Here is a 26,697-nt window from a genome sequence, read left to right as displayed (position 1 = left end):
CATCTCAGGCTTCCCAGAGCACTGTCACAAATAGGTTCTCATTGCATCTCCCAAGCAGCAGGCAGGCAGGGTGGGAAACTGAGCCTGAGAAAAAGTCAAGCATCTTGCCAAAGGTTACATGACCAGTGGGTGGTACCTTTCATTTGCACTGAAAAAAACAAAAAATGGACAAAGATTCCAGTTGAGGGACACGGCTCCCAGTAGTTTATAAACTGGTCACCGTGGTAACCAGGCACCTGCTCAGCCCCACCCTTACAGTGTGACAAACTGAAAGACAGAGGGACTGGCTGGCTGAGTGGGTTCCATGTCTCTCCTCAGCTCCAGGCATCTATCTTACAGACACAAGACTTCAAAAGCTGTGTTCCCTGAATATTATCCCTTTGATCTATTAGGCAGCATCAGGCCAGAGACAAACCCCATTTTCCCACTGTTTTGAGCTGAACTGTATCACCTCAAAATTTACATGTGATGGGGTGCCTGGGTGGCTCAGTCAGTTAAGCGTCTGACTCTTGATTTGGGCTCAGGTCATGACCTCATAGTTCTTGAGTTTGAGCCCCACACTGGGCTCTGTGCTGATGGCATGGAGCCTGCTTGGGATTCTCTCTCTCTCTCTCTCTCTCTCTCTCTCTCTCAGCCCCTCCCCCACTTGTGCTCACTCTCTAAATAAATAAATAAACTTTAAAAATTGTTTACATGTTAAGGTCCTAACCCCCATTACCTTAGAATGTGACTATTTCGAGATGGGGCTTTGAAAGAAGTAATTAAGATAAAATGAAGCCCATAGGGTGGGTTGTAATCCAACATGACTGACAACCTTATAAGATATTGGGACACTTACATTAGATCTAAGTGTCCAACTTCAGCTCAGGTCATGATCTCACAGTTCGTGAGGTTCGAGCCCCGTGTCGGGCTCTGTGCTGACAGCTCAGAGCCTGGAGTCTGCTTCAGATTCTGTGTCTCCCCCACTCTCTGCCCCTCCCCTGCTCACCCTCGCTCTCTCTCTCTCTCAAAAATAAACATTGAAAAAAAAAAAGAAGAGATTAGGACACAGACATGCACAGAGTCAAGACTACGTGAAAACACGGGGAGGAGACGTCCATCTACAAGCTAGATAAACTGTGCAAAACACGGCATTGCAAAGGCAATACATCAGGAAGGTACGCTTACCTAAAGAGAGAGAGCTCAGAAAATACCAACCTGCCGACACATTGATGGCAGACTTCCAGCCTCCAGAACCATCCACTGTTGAAGCCACCCAGTGAGTGGTACTTTGTTATGGCAGCTGAGACCACTACACTCAGCAAGTACCTCCTGACCTCCCTGCTGCTCCCTCCCCAGCCCCACGTACATCCATGTTCAGATTCATACTCTTCCTTCTCTCTCCCTCTCCCTTCCCGTTTCCTTAAAAAGCCCATTACCACACCCTCCCATTAGACCCGCCTTCTCTCCAAGCCTTCCTGGCTCCCTCAGGCAGCCAGCACACCCTACCTGTGCCCTCATGGGGCTGGGACGGGTCAAATGCGTCACTACACTCTGCCATGGTATGTGTGAGATGTGTGAAATGAAAACAGTGGACAGGAGCTGCTATCAAGTAGATGCCCCCGACAATATTTGGAACGAGTATGGAATAATGGGGAAATATCCGCTGTGGCTCTACAGAGGCCGTCTGGAAGTTTCTAGAAGCAAGAGCTCTTTCTTATTCATCTTTGTGTCCATCACCACATTTGCCATGGTATTATATGTCCACTGTCTTGACCTAAACACAAATGTGCCTCCCACAGGTAAAAGCCGGCACAGTATGTCCCTTTGGGAAGGCAGAGATGATGGTAACACAGCTCACATTTACTGAGCCTTGTCTAGATACCTGGTCACAATATAGTCACAAATGCACCACTTCAGAAAGGCACTCTAATTGTAAATACTACCTTGAAATAATGCCCCTTTAAAGGAAAATAGTATTTTTATTGTAAAAAATACCAGTTTAAAAAAATACCCATTTTATTCAAAGTTGGGAGAATATCTGGGGCGCCTGGGTGGCTCAGTCAGTTGAGCATCTGACTTCGGCTCAGGTCATGATCTCACAGTTTGTGGGTTCAAGCCCCACGTCAGGCTCTGTGCTGACAGCTCAGAGCCTGGAGCCTGCTTCAGATTCTATGTCTTCCTCTCTCTCTGCTCCTCCCCCGCTCACACTCTGCGTCTCTCTCAAAAATAAATAAACGTTAAAAAAAACTTTTTAGAAATTAAAAAAGAGAAAGTTGGGAGAATACAGGATTGACTGTTGACAGAATGATGGTTAGCCATAAAGACAATTCTACAAGGTTTATTCTAATTACATCACCCTGCCATCCTTTATGAAGAGCCATGTTATAAAAAGGAAACACAGCACTGCAAAGGCAAAAAATCAGAAAGCTACTATTACCTATGCTTAAAGTCTTCTCCCCTGATGTTTACCTCAAATTTTATACAACTTGTGACTAAAGTTTCAAGAGAACCCGTTTTCTGGTAGCAATGGTTTCTCCAGAGTTCATTCATCCTAAAATCTCAGGACTAGCTCATGCCTGCGAGTAGCTGCGGAATCCTTTATCCCGTATAAAGTACAGTTCCTATGTTTCAGCAGAGTCACGAAAGGATTATACCCTCTCCGTGACACTCACTAAACCGATGTACATGATGGTTCAGGGATCACAGAAGTCATCCAAATGACTCCAGCCCCTCAGCCTCTCTGACATCAAGAACATCCTCAGCGCAGCTAGAATAATAGACATGTTGACATATATGCACAATTACACACAATAGGTACCCTCACACAGAAATTTTTATAAAAAAGCCGAGATCTCTTACCTTTCAAAAAGCACATTATTTACCGTAAGCAACGGCTCTTAACGTTGTTATTAGAAAAGTCCCACTATCCGACTTCAGCCAGGTCACGATCTCACGGTCCGTGAGTTCGAGCCCCGCGTCAGGCTCTGGGCTGATGGCTCGGAGCCTGGAGCCTGTTTCCGATTCTGTGTCTCCCTCTCTCTCTGCCCCTCCCCCATTCATGCTCTGTCTCTCTCTGTCCCAAAAATAAATAAAAAACGTTGAAAAAAATTAAAAAAAAAAAAAAAAAAAAAAAAAAAAGAAAAGTCCCACTAGAAAAGTTCTGTGTTTCTCCTTAATAGGACACCAGTGTTGGTACTCCTAATGCCTTTTGCCTGCACTTGCTCATCTGCACATCTCACTATTCATTTCGTAACGGACATTCTGAGATAATGGTTGATTTGTGTGGCAAGTCAGGAAAGGTCTGTAGTTATGACGGCCGTCTGCGTCCTGGCGGGGACGGCTCAGGGGAAACCACAAATATTCAGGATTTCTAGAGAATATGCATGCAGTTTACTAAGGTTAACTCAGGATTCCTGAGTGGTAAGAGGAATGAAGATGAAATATGGAAATCATATGGAAATAAGTCACAAAATATCGAAAGCATCAATTACTTGGATGGCATTCGCACAGACAGACCAGGCAACTCAAATGATTTGTACTTTAAAACTCACATCACATCTCTGAGAGTCACGGCATCACTAAAAATGATGTGGGGAAGGCATCTAAACAGACCTATAGCGAATGTCCCATCCACTTTAGAAGTAAATGCTGGGGCACCTGGGTGGCTTAGTCAATTAAGCGTCAGACTTTGGCTCGGGTCATGATCTCATGGTTTGTGAGTTTGAGCCCCTCGCAGACACTCACTCTGTGCTGGCAGCCTGGGATTCTCTCTCTCTCTCTCTGCCCCTCCTCCACTTTCTCTCTCTCTCTCTGTCTCTCAAAATAAATAAACTTAAAAAAAAAGAAGTAAATTTGATTCTTATATTTACATCGGAATCCCCGAGGAACGTGTGTTAATGTTTAAAGACCTCGCTGTCTGAGACAACAGAGCAAGTTAGAACTTTCTAGTCCAGGTATCCTACCTAACCACCATGTATGTCTCTCATTTCCCCTCCCGGAAACACTCCACCAGGAACCGGGGATCAGAACCAAAAAGAAACAAAAATGACCACTTTAGATATGTCCGCTTCTCAGGTAACACCTGCTACATTTGCACTTTGGGAAAGAGAGAGGGTTAGTTTCCGGCTCCCGCGTGGACAGGTGTTTCTGCAGATTTCACCCACAGAATTCGGACACTGGTGTTAAAAATACAAAAGTCACCTCACTTGCTTTTATTTCCACTGCCATGGAAACTAAAAGTCATCTCCTACCCAAGTTGAATGATGTGTTTTGAAATAATCAGTTTCAATTTTTCATGGCAGCAAAGAACAGCTTCCTGTTTTCAGTTTTCACAGAGGGAAAAGGCAAAAAACAAAACAAAAAAACATTTAGACATCGTTTGAAGTACCATGACCTACAGAAAGGATGCTCATGTTCACAGATGTGACCCCCGTGAGGATATGGCAAAGAGAAGCTCTGGCCAGCCACCAGCTGAGGGCTGGCTCACCCAGCCCCACGATGCTCCCCATGTTTCCACAACACCCATTTGGGAAGGTATAACAAACACACGGAAAACATGTATGTAGGGGCACCTGGGTGGCTCAGCAGGTTAAGCATCAGACTTCGGCTCAGGTCATGATCTCACAGTTCATGAGTTCGAGCCTCATTTCAGAGTCTGTGTTGACAGCTCAGAGCCTGGAGCCTGCTTCGGATTCTGTGTCTCCCTCTCTCTCTGCCCCACCTCCTCCTCCTTCTCTCTCTCTCAAAAATAAACATATTTTAAAAAAAGAAAACATGTATTTATATAGCATGAGAATATTCTAGTCATCATTAGAAAGAAGAAATCCCCATTAAGTTCTCTCCCTTTAGAAGTAAATGTTGATTTTTCTCTTACATCAGAAATCCCTGAAGGCTGTATTTTAATGTTTTATACCATTTCCATCAAGTAAACACAAATCCATAGACAGGATGTCATAAAAACCCTCGCTGGTGATGCACAGGGAAATTAAGAAGCCAGATCATCCCTCTCTAAACTCCTGCAGCTGTGTGCCAGGCTTGTGGCGACATGGAGCAGGATTTGCGGGGAGGACAGGACTCGAAAAGGAAGCATGTGGAAATACTGTTGCCTTTCCCTTCAGCGAAGGCAGTGACAGACGAGGAGCGCTCCATACAGATGGAACATGTTGCTGTGTGGGATCATCAGAAGTCCGTAATTTCCCCCAATGCCCTTCTGCTAGGTATTCTGAGAAAGAGACAGAAAGAGAGACAGAGATCCAAGCTGGAAGCCAGGAGCATGGGCGCCTGTGTGGACATCAACAGGCTGTGCCTTTGTGGGAAAACGGGGCTTGTGTCATTGATGGCAAAACAGGGACTTTGCACAAGCTTCTTTCCTGGTTTTAAACATTTTATAATTCTGATTTTAACAAATACATTCCATTGAAGTAGATCGATGGGTCTGGTCAGAAAGAGCAGCCTCCTTCACATGAATTGGTCACACAGGCAAGCTCTCCACCTAGCTTGCGGGTCGTAGGAGAAGCTACAAATGGCGGCTGACCCCCCACAGGTGGCAGGTTGGGTAAGTGGGGAGACCACACGAGGGCTCAGAGAACAGAACTATGTCAGTGGGCATCGTGGGACTTCAGACCTCCTGTTTCTAGTTACAGCCTCTAGACTACAGTTTGTTTGTTTTTTTAATGGCATTATTTAAAGTTTACTTATTTATTCTGAGAGAGGAAGAACAAGCAGGGGTGGGGCAGAGAGATGGAGAGACAGAATCCCAAGCAGGCTTGACACCACCTATGTGGGGCTCGAACTCACAAACCATGAGATCACGACCTGAGCCAAGATCAAGAGTGGGAAGTTTAATGGACTGCACCGCCGAGGCGCCCCTTAAATGGCATTCGTTCTGAACGTGTAGATCAATGATCACCAGGACAAATGCCCCCAGGGGCTGGGTGAATGACACAGGTGTGCTGCCACCTGGTGGCACAGAAGAGTGTCGCGGCTCTGAAGGAGGTGCTGTAAGCCCTGTGCCCGCCAAAGAGGATTCTCTCCCAGGAGATGTGGTCACAGGCTGCCGGTTTCTCATCTAGTGCAGATTCTGTGAAGATGGTTTATTTTCCCCGTGATGAATTAGTGTGGAGGCGATTTCTGGTTAAACACAGCAAACTGAACAAATGGCGGGTTGTTGTTTTTCTTAGCTCCCTTCTAATGCCACTCTAAACTGCCAGTAAAGGCAATTAAAAAAAAAAAAAAGGGATGAATGTGTAAGGGCACAGAAGCCTGAAAAGAAATCACAGCCACAAAACTCGGGAAACAGTAAAGCCAAAGGATGTGGGGCCAGTAACAGCAGAACTGAGGCAGCTAAAATGTGCTCTTGAGGGAGGGGAAGCCGAGAAGCAAACCTGTGCAGGCCGGAAGACCTACAGAAAGCCGAGAGACTGGAGGCACCATCAATCTCTGGAAGAAGGGAAGTGACTAAAAATAGGGGGGTTGGTTTAGGGTCTTTAGGAGAAGCAGACAGACTCCCAAGATCCCCTCCCTGCCCGTGAGAACTGCAGGAGGCTTCCTCTCTGAAGATCCTGAACTACAGGGGAGCTGGACCTGAGCCTAGCTGGGAACAAGGGCAGCAAGGGCACAGTCATGGAACCAAGAGGAATAAATCTCTTGGGTTCATGGCAAGGTCCCCGAGCCCCCTTCCCACAGTCAGATCCCCAAATGTGCACCGCCAGGCTTACACCGCCAGGGCAACAGATTGAAAGATTCCATTCAAAGAAAACAGACTGACCCAAAAGAAGAACACAGATATTGAAAAGTGGAAGTCTGCCAATGAAATGGCAAAAACCAATCACCCTACAGTGAAACGCCCCCAACCTGAGGAGCTGTGTCTGTGCACGGTTTCCTCAATGCTTCCCTCTAAAATTTAATAGGATACACACCTTAAACTCATACAATGGTAGATGTCAGATATATTCCAAATTTTTAAAAAATTTTTTTAATGTTTATTTATTTTTGAGAGAGCAAGTGAGCAGGGGACGGGCAGACAAAGGAGGGTGGGGACAGAGATTCCCAAGCAGGCTCTACACTGACAGCACAGAGCCCAATGTGGGGATCAAACTTCAATTTGTGAGATCATGACCTGAGCCAAAGTCGGACACTTAACCAACTGAGCCCCCAAGCACCTCTATATTTCAGTTAAAAAAAGAATCTAACCAGAGAGCCAAGGAAAGCCTCTAACAATGAGACAGAGATAAAAACATAGAAAGAAAGAAAGAAAGAAAGAAAGAAAGAAAGAAAGAAAGAAACCCAAAAGAAACAGAGATATTACAGGAAAATAAAGTTTAAAATAATAGATGAATCCTTGGAGATATAAAGGAAGATATCACATCCATAAAACAAGATGCTACAAAAATGTACATTCAGAGAAAATGAAAGAGCTCTTAGAAATTAAAATATGATAACAAAAAAATCAACAGATGGAAGATAAACGCTGAAGCTTTTTGATTTTAAAAGAAGTTGAGAAAATAGAAGAAAAAATTTATAGAGATGGAACAAAGGATTTGTTCCAACAAAGATAGAACTCTTGATTTCGGCTCAGGTCATGATCTTGAGGTTCATGAGTTCAAGCCCCACATCGGGCTCTGTGCTGACAGCACAGAGCCTGCTTAGGATTCTCTCTCTCTCCCTCTTGCTCTGCCCCTCTTCACTCACACTTACTTTCTCTCTCTCTCTCTCTCTCAAAAATGAGTAAACATTAAAAAAAAACACATTCCAAATACTTGCAGTTCCAGAAAGAGAGAAGAGGGGAGAAGGAAATCGTCAAAGAGATAGTTCAATAATTTTTTTCCAGACTGAAAAATAAGCATCTCTAAAATTTAAAAGTCCACTGGGTACCCAATCCAATAAGCAAAGGAGCTTCACCAAGGCACGTAACTGGAAATTTCCAGAACACCAGGAACAAAAGAGCCTAAAAGCTTCCAGAGAGGGGAAAAGGATTATTTACAAAGGTTCAGGAAACAGAATGGCATGAAACTTCCCAATCGGCATTGTGGTTGGAAGGACAACTAAGCAGTGGTTTCAAAATTCTGAGAGAAATCATTATGTAACCTAAAGTTTTATACCTAGCCATACAGTCAAGTTTGAGCAGAAGAAAAGGCACGTTCAGACGTGCAAAGTCTCAAAAACAATGTTCTTCCCACACAGCTGTTCCCAGGAGGCTACTAGGAGTGAGTTCCATAAAAAATGAAGGTGTGTCCAAGAAAGAGGAAGATGTGGAGGCCAAGGAATAGGAGATCTATCCCCTGGAGAAGTGAAAGAAATTCCCAAAACAATAGTAAAGAAAAATAGTGAGATAACTTGAAAAGGCAGAGCCAGAGAATACCTACCCAGCTTGAGGCAGATGATGAAGGGTCTGAGAAAAAAAATGAAGTTGAAATTTCATCATCATTGCACATGCTTTGAGTACACCAAGAGGAAATCAACCCCTGGCAGTTTAGAGATCACTTGGTAATAGCTACACAGAAAACTATACAACTGGAAAAAAAAAAAGGTAACTGAAGTGGGAAAGAGGAAAAGAGGGTCACACAAGAAAGGAAACGGAACCAGAATCCATTCTGTGGCTCAAATAATATAGCAAAGATAATGTACAGATTAAATACTGACTCAGCCAAAAATCATCATGAAATTAACGTGCAGAGAAAGAAGAGGGTCACGTGTGTGTGTCTGTATGCCTGTGGCCTTATTGTGGGGTGGGGGATGAGACTAAGACTTCCACACTCATTAGGGATAAAGTTAATCATACCTAAATTTGAAAAGAACAATCACAAAACTTACTTTATACCAAATTTGAGATGGCACCTAGTAAAAGGATCTCCATTATTTTATGTGCCCTTAAAATTAAAAAAAAAAAAAAAAGCCAATTAAACTATGACATACGATCGCCTATAAGACCCAAAGGCCCAAAGATTTCAGAGACATTACCGTGGAAGGGAAGGAAGGATGTATGGATTAGAAATACAGCAGTGTGTTCGACACCAAAGAGTTCTGAACAAAGTGGTGTGTTCAAATGGGTTACCTGCGTGGAGCAGGAATCCAGCTGGGGAGGGGTGAGGCACGTGGTTGCTACTTCTGTTATAATCTTTGTTAAACTTCAAAAAAATATTATATGTGTAACTTTACTGTTAAGGGTTTAGTAAGTTTTAAATAAATAAATAAAGACTGTGTATCACAACCTCCAATTAAAAAAAAAAAAAACGAGAAACGGTTTCACTGCTCTAGTGAAAGAGGTTCAATGATATTTAATGAAACTACTTAGCATAAAAACATGTTGTAATTCTCATTATTTTACTATTCAAAATCAACTGCAAATGGGTGAGGAAAGCTACAGCAGAATCCAAAACCACTCCAAAGCTGCTATCCCTATCTTCTGCCCTCTTCTCTCAAATGGAACAAAATGTAAAATATAACTGCTCGTTGCCTATTTTATACGTATTTATTTGCTTGTGTTCCTGAGACGGTGGGTTCTCCCATCCGGCCTTTACTTACCAGAGGCAGTGGACTTCAGTATAAAGGAGCAGGCTCATTCCACGCCTCTTTAGCTTGGAAAAGCATCAATGTACAAAGAACACATGAGTCATCAGTGCCAGGGTGTTAACACAGGTATTGGTTAGTCAGGCACTTGCTCTACTGCTTAGGAAAAAAAGACTGATTTGGAGTGTGCATACAAAAAATAATAATAATAAATTTTTAAAAGAAAACTTTCCTCCTGTTAGACCTAAACTCTGTCCTAAGAAAAGATATTTATTCCGGCCTCCCCATTTTTTTTAATGTGCCATTCTTCAGTTTTCCATGGGTTTGGAAGTAGCACTAGATGCAGGATTGTTAACCTGTCTCTAAAAAATGACAAGAGCCTGGACATGGGAACAGAATTCAGCCATGCTTTTAGATGGAATCAGTCCGCAGTTACACACACACTTAAGCACACAAACACCATGCACCGTCCAGCAGAGGCTATCAAGGACGACAGGAGGTCTGAAATTTTAAAAGCTTACCCATTAGCCTGTCGTTGGTTTCACGCACGTGGCACAAGACAGAAGACTTCTGGGTCAGGGACAACGAACTTTATTGCTCACAACAGCAGAGGATCCCCGTTTGCACCCACTCCCCAAGGCCTCACCCCCACAGGGCAATGGGAAGGGGGGCTGGTAATACACATAGCGGCTCACCTTCCAGGGAAAGAACTCTCAGCTTAGGGAACCCAAATCTTTTTCTGAGTACTTTCATCGGGCTCAAATATACATCCCATAAAATTTACTGTTTTAGCTAGTTTTGAACATCCAGTTCAATGGCACCATGTCTTTTATGATAGATAGTAAACCTGCCTGCCCTTTGCACCACGGGAAGACATTACCTTTACTATACCGGACAATAAACAAACCAGGCCTTTGCCCCAAGGCAGGCGTTCTCAATCTCACTACTATTAACATTCTGGACTGAACAGGTTTTTGTTGTGAGGGCTGCATTGCAAGATAATTCAGCAGGCGCCCTGGCCACTTCCCAGCAGATGCCAGTAGTCCCTCAACTGTCACAATCAAATGTCCCCAGAAACTGCCAAACAGCCCTTAGAGGCAAGACTGTCTCCAACTGAGAATGACTGTTCCAGAGGAAGTCACTAGGTCTTTCAAGGTTGTTCAAACACCCCTGAAAAGATAGTCCAGAACAAAGGCACTCTGTGCTTCTGCTTGTAATTTAGGCCCAAAAACAGGAGACCCATGGAGAATTGGCTTCCAGCAGAGGCCTCAATATTTACTTCTAGAACTTGATCTGCTTTTCAGGCACAGACAAATTACTTGGCCGATTACGGATGATAATTATATACCCACCCCCCCCACCACACACACATGCACACCTTTGTTCATGGCCCTCTGACTAAAGCTTTAATAGGAACCACTTAGATGATAGGAAATCAGTCCAAAGAAGTTAATAGCTATGGCCCAAAAGGGAGTGTATGTTAGTGTCACTCACAGCTGAACCAAGTAGTATATACAATGACTACATTTCCTTTCTTACGAAGGAATTTTTTCTTTCTTTAAGCCAATAATTGACTTTTTTTTTTGCATTTAATACTCTTCCCCCAGATTACTCAGATGCTTTGAAATTGGACAGATCTGTATTCAAATATCAACTCCTGGGGCACCTGGGTGGCTCAGTCGGTTCAGCGTCTGACTTCAGCTCAGGTCATGATCTCGCAGTTCATGGGTTTGAGCCCCGCGTTGGGCTCTGTGCTGACAGCTGGGAGCCTGGAGCCCGCTTCGGATTCGGTGTCTCCCTCTCTCTCTGCCCGCCCCCCTCCCCCCCGCTCGCGCTCTGTCTCTCTACCTCTCAAAAATAAGTAAACATTAAAAAGTTGTGTTTTTTTTTCAAATACCAACTCCTCTGCATAATGGTACAACCCTAGACAAGCAATCCCATCTACATGAGCTCATTTTCTTTCTACATATAAAGTAGGTGGGATGAGACCTATGTTTCAGGGTTGTCATCACAGTTGTATGAATACAAAACCACCTAGTACAGTGCCTGGTCACACCACAAGGGTGCGACCTCAGAGTTGTTCTTACTGTAACGGACCTTTACACTGACTTCTCCACACCCTCGCTTGGCCCTTCACAGTATTTATAACACAGCTGCTTAGGATATGGAGCAAGAGGTCTCCGGGCCATGGAGAGAATGACTCTATGACCCGACCCCATAAGTATCTCTCGCCAACCACATGTGCTAGCTAAGTCCAGCTCTAGTCAAAGAAGAAAGTAAGCCTGACCTTCTGTTACCCGGTTTTTATTTCCTTCAAACCGACATCAGTGTGTGGACGGTGCCCACCTTTTACCAACCTGTTTAACTCAGTCTCTCTGCACACTTCTATTTCAATAGGCTAGCCCTCTCCAGTCGAATGAGAAATCAAGCTCTGTGGACACTTATCCAAGGCCGTTCAGGTAGTTTCAGAGACCAGCTCCCTCTGTTGGCTCCTTGAGATACCAAACTTACAAAGAAAGAAATACCAGGGCGCCCGGGTGGCTCAGTGGGCTACCTGTCAGCCTCCTGATTTCGGCTCAGGTCATGATCTCATGATTCGTGAGTTTGAGCCCCACGTCAGGCTCTGTGCTATCAGCACAGAGCCTGCTTGGGATTCTCTGTCTCCCTCTCTCTCTGCCCCTCCCCTGTTGGCGCGTGCGCGCTCTCTCTCTCTCTCTCATAAATAAATAAATAAACATTAAATTTTTTTTTAAATAAAGAAATACCTATCACAGATTTTGAAACTTGTTAAGTGATTAACAAAGAGAGTTCTCTTCTGGTAATAATGGTATGATTTGGTTTGATTTTTGACATTTTGGCTTTGGAATAGAAATGAGTCTGGTTTGTGGCAGCTGTTACGTGCTGTATACACATGATGATTACTCTTCCTTGTCTTAAAATGTAACATTTAATTATAGCTTCACAGAAGACTTCAAATTCCATTTTCCCTCAGGGGAAAAAAAATACCTTTAACTGGAGTTTACAAAAAATTATTAGTTGTAGCTAATCCTGGGTAATAAATTGGATTTTTGAAATCTGTGTGATTTTTAACGCATTAGGCTTTTCATCAGGAAGGTGATGCTTACAGAAAATGCCCGTAGAATAATCAAGTAGCAATCTCACTGCCACACTGCTAGGACAAATACAATTGAGAAGATCATCTATGGAACTTGCTGGATTGTGAAATTTGCTTTCTGAAAAGGAAATATCACATAATAGTCCAAGGACAAGTGGCAAATCCTAGTGACTTCTTGTTCCCTTTAGCCAGGGGTATGATTTCCCCCTCCCCAACCTAAATTCCAATCCTCCATATAGAAATGTAAGAAATCTGCTTGAATTGTATTAAAAAGCCTACCTGACTTATTTCTTGCATCATTTAGTGAACACTAACACTCCCTCATCCCTTCTACAAGCACATGTACACACACCCAGAGTCTCTCTCTCTCTCTCTCTCTTTCTCTCTCTCCCTTTCTCTCCCTCTCCCCTCCCCCCTACAAATACAGTGTTCCGTTGGCCTAAAAGGAAAATCAACAGAAGACACGGCAAATACTTGAGTTGCATCTGTATAGGCACTTCTTCTATGAAAACCAAAATCCAACCACAGCAACTTCAAAGACCCTACAGGAGAGAATATCACAGCATTCAAAACAGAAAGAAAGAAAGAAAGAAAGAAAGAAAGAAAGAAAGAAAGAAAGAAAGAAAGAAAGAAAGAAAGAAAGAAAGGCAAACTCCTTTTCTAAATGGAGGAATTTTTTTCTAGATAAAAACCCCGTCAGTATTTTTTTTCTGTATCAAACTTTCTCCCTCTTTGCATCCCCTGGCTTACCCCCCAATGCACCTTATTCTTCAATGTTATTTATTAAAGTTACATCTTTTTCCAGAATTACCAAAACAACAAAAAATAAAAAAAGACAGTCCAAATGGCTGTTCTCTTTGTAGGAGTACCAGGAAGACCTGAAGGTGTGTTGTGTTGTCTTGTGTTTAACATTGTTTGGCCACCTGACTACCTGAGAGGGTTTAACCAGCACCTGCGTGGGAACAGCCTGAGGCCGGTAACGCAGGACTGGAAAGAAAGAAGTGACAATTGGTTTAGGCGCATTTTTAAAGACATGGGAAAAAAAAAGAGGTTAGAGAAGGAGAGAGCCAAAGCATAAGACACTCTTAAAAACTGAGAACCAACTGAGGGTTGATAGGGGGTGGGAGGGAGGGGAGGGTCGGTGATGGGTATTGAGGAGGGCACCTTTTGGGATGAGCACTGGGTGTTGTATGGAAACCAACTTGACAATAAATTTCATATTAAAAAAAAAAAGACATGGAGACTACCTGATCAACTGGGATCTCGACTTGAGTATCTTCATCTTCTTGGACTTCTGCTGCCCCCTGTGTCTCAGACCTCTCTGCTCCAGCTTTGAAGACGCCTTCATCTATTATTGGAGACAAATGCACAGCGAAAATCAAAATCCAATTGTGACATCGTGTGGCTGAACGCTGAAATTACAATCAAATACCTAACGAAGATCATGTTTTCTAATAGGTATTTTGGCTCCCTTTGTACCCTCCCCCCCAATTCTTCTGCATTTCACACTGGGAAGAGGGACAGTGGCCAAGATGAGGTGGACCCAGCAGGGCAGAGCTGCGTCCCAGACCCCTCTCTCACCCTCTGGCTGCTGACTTAGTAACACAACCCTGCAGATGTATTTAGACAGAGAGGACCTCGCACCTATTATCTGCTCGCCGCTCCTATCCAGGAAGCAGTGACGATGCTTGGTGCCTGAAAACACTAGTTTTAGAAGCTCTCCTTTCTGAAGAGAAATCACAGAGCTGACTCTGGGTCTCACACAAATCAATCTTTTATTTTGCAGATTTCCGCAGGATTTTCACAACCTAGGTCTTAAAATCCTTAGGTGTAAAATGGAACCTAAATCTCTAAGACTTTAGGTTAAGCTCCCGTGACCTGTTTTCCCCACTGAAAGCAGCGATAGCTGTTTTCCGTATCTGAAGTCGTTTTCCTGTTTCCCCTCAGTCTTGTCTCCTCCGGGCCACATCATCAAAGAATCCCAGAACCGTCTGTCATTCTCTCTGCGTGCCCCCCGAGTAGGTTTAAGGCTTCGGTCCTTCTCACAGAGGTTTCCTCTGGCCAATTTTTAAGGATCTCCAGGAATGGAGAACTCACCTCCTTCTCTGCTAATCTATTATAGGACTAGATTACCCCCTGCACTGTACCAAGTACGGTTTCACCTTTTGTCTTGAAACCCCCTCTATTTCCCCCATAGAAGCTTGCTTCCCAGAGCACAGTGACCGGACACGTGTCACATGAAAACACTCCATAGTGTTCAAGTTATAAAGTCACTCTTGATTAAACGTAAAACAGATTCTTACATTCGTGGAGGCTCAGTGATGTAAAAGGCACCGTGCCAGTCGATGTGGCCACCTAAGGTATAAATGAGGTGTGGACTATCCTCTCAAGTTGCCTGCAGACCAATGCGCATCTGTACAGACATGCACACACGCCCCCAGTAGGGCTCCCTGACAAAGCGCTGTAAAAGGGGGTGTATCCAAGGGCTGCGGGCACTTAGCCCTTCTGGTTTCTCCTAGAGAAACCATTTTCCTTTTTAATTACTTTTTTTTGTACCTTGACTAGATATTGGCTGCTCTACTCTCCTTTTTAAAAAGGAGACAGCTGCCCTCAAAGCTGATTATATGCCTAAGATTAATTCGCATGGATTAACTCATTTTGAGGATTATCTACAGCAATCATTCACTCCCAGGCTGGTCCTTCCTATCACTCAACAAAGTCTTTCCACCCACTGATCCCTTCTTCCATCGGCTCTTGTATGCTTACGCCATCCAGAGTAATTTTTCATTCATGGGTTTTCTCACTTAAATCATCTATAGGTACGTGAACATTAAAAATATACACGTATATAGGAATCCTTACAAAACCATTACCAATGATGATGTCGGCACTGTCATTACCACTAGTACTAATCCTCCCCCAAAGACATGTACCATACGGCATATCTAAGGATTATGTCCTGACTCTGTCCTGTCTTGCAACCGACAACACGGATCCACAATGAAATCTCAGCCAAAATCCCAGCCACCTCAGAAGAAAGAATATAGAAAGAGAAACAGAGAATGCGATGACGTCCTCACAGATGTAGGAATAAATGCACAGAGTTCTGGTCGTGCACTGAACAAAGCCATCCTTGACCCAACAAAAGTGCAGGGAAAGCCACCGCAAGGGGCTAGGAAAATAACTTACAATTATTCTGTCATAAAGGAGGAAAAGTGGAAAGGAGTAGTCCAGTCCACAAAAGTGGAGGCAACAGAGACTGGGTAAGCTATTGGTCTCTCAAGGACTCGGAACTTGAACCTTGGAACTCAAGGCAACAATGGTGGAAACAACAGAAATAAATACTGCCTTATTCACATGTGGAGTTCGTAACCTTGTGGATGTTCACAGGCAGATTTCGAAACACAGGCCGCACAATTTATCAAATGTTATCTCCAGTATGGTTTTAAAAGGAAAACCAGGCATGTGTGACATTCACTGCTACCTTCTGGATTACTTTAGAAGACAACAATCACACTCAGCCCCGAAATGTCCCTGGTGTCGAACCTGCAGAGAAGGACGCTACACTATGGCGATGACCTAAGTACCTGACTTTTTGGGTGACATTTTAGCATTCATGTGTTGCACTTGCTTTCAAAGACACTCCCAAGAGCAACCTACAGATACAAACGGAATATATTCTTAAATACTCACATTCAACGAAATGCTTAACTGTATCCAACCAGAACTACAAATGACTTACCGATGTGTTTCAGAATAAACATTTCACCGGAAAAGAAAAATGAAACCAATGGTAACAAATAAAATAAAATTGAAAGGGCGCTGGAATGGAAAATGGCAGCCAACAGGGTAGAAAAGGCAAAGAGACAAATCAAGAACACTCACTGTCCTGTGTGACAACACAGAGAACAGAAAGAGAAAAGTGTGCGTCTGTGGCATGGGCAGAGGGCCTTGCTCATCAGTGAACTGATGTCTGTCTCCTGCAGCAGAGCAAGAAGGGAAGGTCAGAAGGGAAGTCACAGGAACAGTGGCAACAAAAGGAAAGAAAAGGAACAACAGCTAGAAAATTACTCTGTGATAGGAGACAGCCTACTAGGATTTCAACGTTTACTATACATGTTATATACAATTAAAAATAGAGAAATAGGAATTTCTAGAGAAAAAACATTTTCACACAGCATGCGCTGATTATGAACTGTTTATATAATATGTATGCATTTTTTGAAAACGTGGAAAATGAAGAAAATAAACATCCTTCTAACCTCATGATGCAGAGACAATCACTTCTAATAATTTGACAGCAGATTTTCCCTCCCTTTCTCTCTCCCTCCTTCTCCTTACACACACACACACACACACACACACACACACACACACACACACACAGATGCACGTGCGCACACACTCATTCATGAAAGTGGAATCTTACTGTACATATAATTTTCTAAGGCTGTTTTTTACTTTAAAATCACATCCTGAGCATTTCCCGTATCACTAAATGTTATCTTAACACAGGAAGTTGCTGCACGTGGTATACCACACTGCAATTAAGGGACAATACTGAACGACGAAAAATTGTTTTTAAACGAATAGGGTGCATTTCATTCATCTGATCGATGGGTAAATATGTATCAGGGTCCAACACACAAAAGTCACCCTGGGACACCTGAAAGGGTTGCTCTTTACAGGCTTAGCATCTTGTGGAAAGGTCACAGAGTCATGGGCTATTTATCTTTCCAGGTACATGCCTTGTAGCTCCTTTCCTGCCTTATGGGTCCTTGTTTGCCGGGAATAAGCACAGTGCCCTGCCCACTAAGTCCTCGGGAAATGCTTATTGAAATTTAAGTCAAAAGACAAGTTCCTGGTTTGATCTCTCTCTCCCATGTTGAGTCCCCTCTAGCTCTATGCCCCTTTAACCCTGCCCCCTGCACCGTGGCCAAGTATTGAATTTTCTCCTCCAAAATGTCCCCTGAGCATGTGAACATCCTGGTTTTGATACAATTTTGACTTATGTGATTAACTCATATAAATCCCCAGTCTCTCCACTGAATGTCTGATTTTAGAGGCAACCTCCCCAATCCGGTCTTCTCCATCCTGTATCTATCACCTGAGTGCTTTCAATACTCAGGTGATGAACCGTTCCACACCCAGGCCTCAATACTCTGGCTTCTCAACTCCACTGAGATCTCCAACTCTGCCTTACCACACGTCCTCTTCATCCCGTGCAGGGACTGCCATCACAGCCCGCCTGCAGAGCCCACGGTGTTAGCTCACGTCTCACGCCTGTGCCCTCGACATCCAGGTGATGCCTTTCAGCCTTGTCCCTCTGCGGCTGCCTGTTGGAGTCTAGGAGTCTGGCGCTCTCTCTCTCCATTTCTCCATTTCGCTCTCTGGGTTTCAGCAGCGCTGCTGGCTGCTGCTTCTCAGTCTCCTTGGCCAACTCAGCCTTCTCTGTCCACCCTCTAAGTGGTGTACCACTATTCTCTACTCACACACTCTCCTTAGACAAGCTCACCAAGATCATGGTTTGAACACCAGCCATAGGCCAATGACTCTCTGATCTGTACCAGCTTCTTCAGAGATCCCAAACTTGTATCTCCAATTACCTAACTTGACATCTCACCTTTGATATCAAATGGGCATCTTAACATCATCAAAAGAGAACTCTGTTCCTCTGCCGGCCAACTGCCCATCAACTCTATTCCCCACTCCGGGAAATGGCAGTACCACTCAATCCCCAAATCTTGGAATTATCCTGACTTCCTTCTTGCTCTCATTCCATGTATCCATTCCATTGTTGTCTTGTCAATTCAATTTCCTTTTAAATATATCCCAAATCTGTGAATATTATCCCTATTTCCATTATCAACTTGGACTAATCATCATTATCTGCAGGATGGGCAATTGCAAAGCTTACACATCAACATCTCTCTTCTTCAACTCTTGCTATCCTGTAATTCATCCCCCACAAAATAGCCAACTGCACTCAACAGATGATAAAAAGTATTTAGAAACTCTCACATCGTTCCATCATGCATAGAACCCAAGGTCTTTACCATGGCTCACAAGGGTGTGATCTGGTACTTACCTCCTTCTTGGCACACGCTTCCTATCACATTCCCTTTGCCCATTAAACTCCAGCTACATTCTGCTTCTCCAACAGAAAGTTCATTCCCACCTTTGTACTTCTTATGCCTTCTCCCTGAAATATTCTTTCCCCTTTTTTCACAACACTGGCTGCTCCTTATCACACAGATCTCAGGAAACCCTCCTCCTTCCTATTCCAGTAGCCACCCAGTCATTCGTATTGTTGTTGTTTTTTTTTATTTTTTAACGTTTATTTATTACTGAGAAACAGAGAGACACAGAGCATGAGCAGGGGAGGGGCCGAGAGATGGAGAGACACAGAATCGGAAGCAGGCTCCAGGCTCTGAGCCGTTAGCACAGAGCCCCGACGCGGGGCTCAAACTCACAAACCGCGAGATCACGACCTGAGCCGAAGTCGGATGTTTAATAGACTGAGCCACCCAGGCGCCCCAATATTGTTGTATTTTAATTCTCTGACTAGCACCTACTACTAGCTGACATTTTCTCAGGTTTATTTTCCTGTTTTAGTGTTTGCCAGTCTCCACCAAACCATAAGCTCCAAGAGAGCGGGTACCATGCCCCCGTCGTTTAATGCTGTATCCCCAGCATGTAACAGAGTTCTGTACACAGTCGTTCAAATGGTATTTGTTGAGAGAATGAAGATATTTGCTGCACTGAAATAAAATGTAAGGAGCATCCACTCATTCACTATTTTTAAAGACTTTGTTTTTAAGTAATCTCTACCCCCAGTGTGGGGTTCAAACTCACCACCCCAAGATCAAGACTTGCATGCTCTACCAACTGAGCTAGCCAAGCACCCCAGGAGCATGCCATTTAGAAGCCAGGAGCCAGCGGATTAATTCTTCATGCCTTACGTGGTTTATGCCCCCATCTGGCCAACAGGTGGCAGTACAGCATCTGGATGAGGAAGGGGATAACGAAGGTTGAAGAGAAAGAAGGCTGGAGTGTGGCTAACACAGGGATCAACTATGTATGCTATTGTGGTGGGCAAAGTAACAGCCCCCCAAAGACACCCATGTCCTAATCCCCTGTTACTGTCATTGCGCTACATTGCATGGCAGAGGTGAATTAAGGCTCAAGATAGAATTATTGTTGCTAATCAGCTGGCCGCGAGATGGGGAGACTGTCCTGTATTATTCTCGTGGACCCAGTGTAATCACAAAGGTCCTCATAAATGAGAGAGAGGGGCAAGAGGATGGGGGTCATGGTGACAGCGTGTGAGAAAGGCTCGCCAGGTCATGGCTGGCTTTGGAGATGGAGGGGGACATAAACCAGTGAACTGTAGACCACCTTCGAAAACTGAAAAAGGCAAGGGTAAAAATTTTCCCCCTTAGAGACTCCAGAAGGAACAAAGCCCTGCCAGGGCTCTGATTATAGGCCAATGAGGACCATTTTGGAATTCTGACCTCCAGGACTGTAATATCAAGAATCTGTATGTTGTCGTAAAGTGCCCAGTTTGTGGTGAGTTGTTACAGCACCAATAGGAAACTAATACACCATGTGTCTAAAAGTCATGGTCTAGGGGCGCCTGGATGGCTCAGTCAGTTAAGCACCCCACTTCAGCTCAGAGAGTTCAAACCTCACACTGGGCTCACTGCTGTCAGCACAGCCTGCTTCAGATCCTCTGTCCCCATCTCTCTCTCTCTCTCTCTCTCTCTCTCTCTCTCTCTCTCTCTCCCTCTCTCTGCCCCTCCCCTGCTCATGCTCTTTCTCTCTCAAAAATAAAATAAAAAACATTAAAAAATAAAAATAAAATAAGTAAATAAATAAGTAAAAGTCATGGTCTGGAGAGAATATCAGGGCAGTAGCCATGGCAAATCCCCTTTCCGACTCCTGCAGGCGCCTGCTGGATGGGGTGTTCAGAAAAGCCCCTGCAAACCCACTGCTTTTTGTTCTCCTGCTATCACCTCTCTTTCTCACTCCTCTACAAGGTGCAAAAACCAGCACCACCCCCCAGACACCCACCCATCTGCCAGAAGAAAAGGGATTCAATTTTTTTAATGTCTTCCCCTACCCGAAAACATCTGTAATAAAAACCATTCGCTAACAAACTAAAGAGCAGGGATAAATTTGATACACAATACTGCTCCCATTCAATTACTACATTAAGGATCAAATCCAACGCTCTGATGCACACACACCCACATTCAGCTCTAATCTCTCCTGTTTGAATCGCAAAGAGACATTTTTAGTGTATATTACACCGTAAAGCAACAGCAAAGACGCTGGTAAAAAATAAAAACGCTCCTCAATTATTTTTCACTTGTCCCTTATGAATTTTATTGCCTAAAGAATGAAACGGCACCACTGTGGAGTTCATAATAAATAGGAATCCGTTTCCCTGCAGAAAGGGAAAACAGACACTCATGTTTGTTTAGTTTCCACAACTAGAACAGGAGAAATGAAGAGGTTTCCCGGTTTCAGGGTGTCGATATTTCAGTTGAGTAGTGTCACAATACTCTAACGTTCTTGAGTAAGAGAAGTTACCAAGTGATGAATGACACACGCAAGTAACTGATGAGAATTAGTGTTTAAGCCCAACCATCTTGTTTAAGGCGTACCTCCTCACCAGAATTACTAAAAATTATTTTTAAATAGCATGATAAGCCATATTTTGATGTGCTCCGTGTTTGAAATCAATGGAAACTTATCAGGGCAAAGAAGAAAAATAATGGAGTGATGCCTGGTTCTGAATACTTTATGGAAATATTAGATATCTACTAAGTGGAAGTTCTACATGTAAGCAAGAAAAGTTTAATGTGACTATAAACATTTTACTATGATTTACTACTGAGACTGACTCATACAGAAATGCTCAATTAGAAACAAGACATTGATTTTAAAATGTAGCTCATTAAACCCAGTAGAGAAAAAAAAATGTGGGAAACAAGGAGTCTATAACTTTCAGTGTATAGGACAATACTCTAAGAAGAAAAAAATATCTAGGCTTACTTACAAGAAAAATCACGCACTCTTTCTATGTTGTCACATCAGTTACCAGAGGCAGAATTAAGATCAAAATTGGCAAGGAGACACAGAAGTTATCTTCATTAGCTAACGTTAATGGGATCCCCACGCACACGTGAAATGTATTGAATTTCTAACACGTAACTCTTCGTGGAGATAGATTTTTGTCATCGTATCTTACTGAAATTTAAAGAAAGTGCTTCCGGAAAGCTGGCCCAGTGTGAAGCAGTCTCCCTACGTTCAGGAAGCAGCGAGGAAGAATGGGCCCACGTGCAACGGCATGTCCTCATGAGAGGACGTTGGCCAACCCGCCCCTGACCCTCGGTGGGACGTAGCCCATGTCCTCCCACCACTTCCCCAGATTAAATCATATTATCATCGGGAAGAATCAGATCAAACAGCAGCTAATGTTCTGAGCACGTCTGAGATGGTACCGCCATGTAACCCAAATGTTTTTTAATCGCTGACCTTCTCCCTATGTTTCATCATGTCCCACAAACTCACCTGGAAACTCTTTACAGAAACCAGAATATCACAAGAGTTCATCTTCTTTGGCAATTCAGAATAGTACGTGACAATGACCATATCCATACACTTACGGAGGCTGAGTTTTCTCAATCGCAGTGAAATATTTGACTTCTTTCCATTCCCTGACTTCCTCTCCAGGGTATTAACTATCAACTGCCCTGTAACTGATGTTTAAATCTGTTTGCATCTATTAAGCAACTGTAACTCTTTGCATAGAGTTGATCTTAACCGCCATGGTTATTTTACCTTGGCTTTAAATGGGTGCAACACAATTTTCCAAGTGTAAGCACAACTTAAAAGTAGGATTATTGGGGCGCCTGGGTGGCGCAGTCGGTTAAGCGTCCGACTTCAGCCAGGTCACGATCTCGCGGTCCGTGAGTTCGAGCCCCGCGTCAGGCTCTGGGCTGATGGCTCGGAGCCTGGAGCCTGTTTCCGATTCTGTGTCTCCCTCTCTCTCTGCCCCTCCCCCGTTCATGCTCTGTCTCTCTCTGTCCCAAAAATAAATAAAAAACGTTGAAAAAAAAAAATTAAAAAAAAAAAAAAAAAAAAAAAGTAGGATTATTATCGTTGACCACCCCAGATCACAGACAATTTTGTTCTTATCCCTACATTTCTGCATTAATCTTTTTTAGATACATATGTTTCAGATTTTTATCAAAATTAGTAATAATCAGGGGCACCTGGGTGGCTCAGTCGGTTAGGTGTCTGACTTCGGCTCAGGTAATGATCTCACGGTTTATGAGTTTCAGCCCCGTGTCGGGCTCTGTGCTGACAGCTGGGAGCCTGGAGCCTACTTTGGATTCTGTGTCTCCCCCTCTCTCTGCCCCTCCCCTGCTCATGCTCCGTCTCTGTCTCTCAATAATAAATGTTAAAAATTTTTTAAATAAAAATAAAAAAATTAATATTCAGAGTGACAAAGAATGAAGCATGCACTTACAATATATAGAATTCATGACTTTTTTAATAAGTGATTTATTTATTTAATTTTTTTTTTATCTTGGAGAGACAGCATGCAGGAACAGGGAAGGGACAGAAGGAGAGGGAGAGACTGAGAGAGTACTCTCTCAAAAATAAACATTAAAAGAAATGTTTTTAAACAAAAAATAAATTAAAAAAGAAAAAGAAAACTTTGTCTCATAGAACAGACTCTGAACTTGATCTTAAAGATGATGAAGACCCTCTGGGGGACTGGGGGCGGGGCACTGTCCTGAAAGAGGGCTGCCTCGATGGATGGGGTTGGGGAACCCCGGGCAGGGTGTGTGTGGAGGGAGGAGATAGGGAAGGTACCACTCAAGGTGCTCTCGCAGTTCACTGCCGAGCAGGAGGCATCAGGTCAGAGTGAGCAGACTGGCTGAGATGTAGGAAGGAAAGGCTGGAATGTGGGTCGGAAGCTACCACAGGCTGGTAGCCTGCAGAGTTCCCACAATGGGATGGGAGCATAGGGCAGGGAATGACAGGTCCCCAGGTCCAGAGCACAGAACCCGCAGCACCTGTTGTGGTGGCAGGAAAGGCACTGCTCTGGGGACTGTGGTCTGCACAGTCCTGTAGGTCCCGCGTGAAGGCAGCACCAGAGGGATGGGCAGAGTGGACACAAAGGAAGCAAGGCTGTCCTGGCAGGGCTCCGTGACTGCCTGGAGGGAAAGGGATGAGGTGAAAGAGCCACAGGGGACTCAGGTTTACAGCCTGGATGCATAAGCGATTAGTAGCGCTATTTACCAGGATGAGAGCCAGAGGACAAGGGGGGCGGGGGTGGGTGGTGAGAAGGGAGGCGAGGAGTTCTGAATTGGATGTACTGGCTGGAGTCTCCTGGTAAGCATCTCCACAGACACATCAAGGTAAGTGGCTGGAAATACAAACGTGTTAACTAGGATAAAGCTCTAGAAGGAGGATACTGATCTGGGAACGGTCAGAATGCAGTTGGTAAATAAAGTCATGGGTCTAGGGGCACCGGGTGGCTCAGTCGGTTGAGCGTCTGACTTCAGCTCAGGTCATGATCTCACGGCTCGGGAGTTCAAGCCCCGCATCGGGCTCTGTGCCGACAGCTCAGAGCCTGGAGCCTGCGTCGGATTCTGTGTCCCTCTCCCGCTCTGCCCCTCCCCTGTTCATGTTCTGTCTGTCTCTCCCTCTCTCTCAAGAATAAATAAACATTAAAAAAAAATTAAAATGTAAAGTCATGGGTCTGGACAATAACCTGCAATGAGAAGAGAAGATGATTGGGGGCTAAAGTTCAAGGAGACAGCATTTAAGGGATGGGAAGAGGAGGAATGTGCAAAGACTGACAACAAATAAGGACAGGGAGGAGAGAGAGAGACAGAGAGAGAGAGAGAGAAAGGAAGGAAGAAGAAAGGAAGAGGAAAGAAAGAAAGAGGAAAGAAAGAAGAAAGGAAGGAAGGAAGATGGAAGGAAGAAAGAAGAAAAGAAAAAAGAAAAGAAAGAAAAAAAGAAAGAAAGAAAGAAAGAGGAAAGAAAGAAGAAAGGAAGGAAGGAAGATGGAAAGAAGAAAGAAGAAAGAAGAAAGAAAAGAAAAGAAAAGGAAAGAAAAGAAAAGAAAGAAGGAAGGAAGGAAAGAAAGAAACAAACAAACAAATGAGCAAGCTGTCCAGAAGCCCTGGGAAAATGAAAGCAACAACAAAGGAGCGACCGGTAAAGTGTCCTCCAACGTTGGCATGCCAGTGATCGGTCAACGAGGTGAGAGGAACTTCAGTAGAGCATGAAGACCCGCTTACTCTGGGGTGTGGTTTGAAAAAGCGGTGAAGAAGTGAAGACAGGAGTGTGGACCGCTCTTCCCAGATGATTCCCTGTGAAGCAGAGAGGTCCTATAAAACCGAACTCAGAGGCCACGGAGGTAGCAAGGGCTGAACGGAGGTCAAATCCCATCTTTTCTGACTCTCGCCTTCCAATGAATTTGTCACAGATGTCAGCACCATAAAGCTGTTGCTAAGCCTATGTCCCCCATGCATGAGCACATCTAATGAAATCCAAGCATTCTTGCAGAAACTCAAACAGTTCATCCATTCATGCCCAAGTTAAACCAAAGCGGACCACCTTCTTCTCGATGACATAAATGTAACTAGAAACTGTATGTCATGAAAATACCAATCATTCTTGCTATGCAGACATTTACTGGAGTTCACACCTTAGCTAAACCGCCTGAATGAATTACATGGTAATCTGTCTGCAGGGAGTTGGGGTGAGGAGGCGGCAGGACCAGACGGACAGAAGGTTGCACGCAGAACCCATCCCAGGAAACAAGGCACCTGCAACTTGCGTGCCTAATTAGCATGGTCATTAACAATCACCTCAGACAAAGAAATAAAAGACTTCTTAGCTTCAGAAAACTACTAAGAATTCATGCAAGGAATCCCCAAAACCCAAGACCAGAGAGAAACGTGGATTTGAAATTTTCTTTTTTTTTTTTTAATTTTTTTAACGTTTATTTATTTTTGAGACAGAGAGAGACAGAGCATGAGCAGGGGAGAGGCAGAGAGAGAGGGAGACACGGAATCCGAAGCAGGCTCCAGGCTCTGAGCGGTCAGCCCAGAGCCCGACGCGGGGCTCGAACTCACGGACCGTGAGATCGTGACCTGAGTTGAAGTCGGACGCTGAACAGACTGAGCCACCCAGGCGCCCCAGGATTTGAAATTTTCAAACTCTATCTGCAGTCAATGAAACTTGAGACACAAGACCGAAAAACTTTTCTAGATATTTGTTTCCAAATTACAAACACGGTGTAGACTTAAGGGATTGAATACCCGGCCCAAACACGAAACTGGACTGTGCATTTTAAAAAGTTGGTTACTAATCCCAATTATTACTAAATTACTCCTTTGAGAATCTAAGACTCCAACATGTGCTTTCATCTACCAGCAACAATATGCTTTAAAATACTACGCTCGACAATGCCAATACCACTGTAATTGTATGAAGCAAGTTATCACCGCTTTCCAAAGTCATCTAATCCTGAGACGGGCACTGGAGGTTCTGTGAGCTGTGGTCCTCACTCAGGGTAAGGAGATACACAGCGCAATGTGCAAATAAGCCCAAATCAGTCATTCTGAATAAAGGGATCGGATAATTTGTCATCTAATCTACTTGGCGCAGGTAGTATGCCTGAACTGTTCACTAAATCTGAGTGAGGGCATTTTCAATTTAACCGTTCCAACATTTTACAGACAGCATGCTTCCATTTGCCTTAGACAACTGAAGTGAGATCGCTTAAACACTTAGCATTTCAGGTGTTTTATATCCGCTCCACAGTAATTCCTGGAGAGGATGATAAATTTTGATCAGAATTGATGCCCTGCTAAAGACGTAACTTAGCTTTGACTGATGGTTACCCTTCCACCTTAACATACAGTGGTAAGTTACAATATATTCAATTCAGCTTATCTTTATGTGTAAACTCTATAATTCAAGGAGCTGCCGTCAATAAATAGTAGACAAAAACAAATTTTTGTGTGAGATGTCTTTCTCTGCAGTATCTATCATGT

At 43.8% G+C, this 26,697-nt stretch overlaps 1 protein-coding gene across 1 annotated transcript in view; it reads right to left on the bottom strand.

The window, feature by feature from the left end:
* Positions 1-26,697, bottom strand: part of DCDC2 (doublecortin domain containing 2) — a 163,358-nt gene that overhangs the window by 12,596 nt on the left and 124,065 nt on the right. Inside the window, exon 9 of the mRNA XM_078446586.2 lies at positions 13,852-13,952. Coding sequence (XP_078302712.1) covers positions 13,852-13,952 — 101 coding nt within the window. The remainder of the gene's footprint in view (positions 1-13,851; positions 13,953-26,697) is intronic.

Source organism: Panthera onca, chromosome B2, assembly GCF_046562875.1.
Source record: "Panthera onca isolate mPanOnc1 chromosome B2, mPanOnc1 haplotype 2, whole genome shotgun sequence".
Taxonomy (NCBI): domain Eukaryota; kingdom Metazoa; phylum Chordata; class Mammalia; order Carnivora; family Felidae; genus Panthera; species Panthera onca.
Note: the sequence above shows the minus strand (reverse complement) of the source record. Positions and strands in the feature narration are given on the sequence as shown.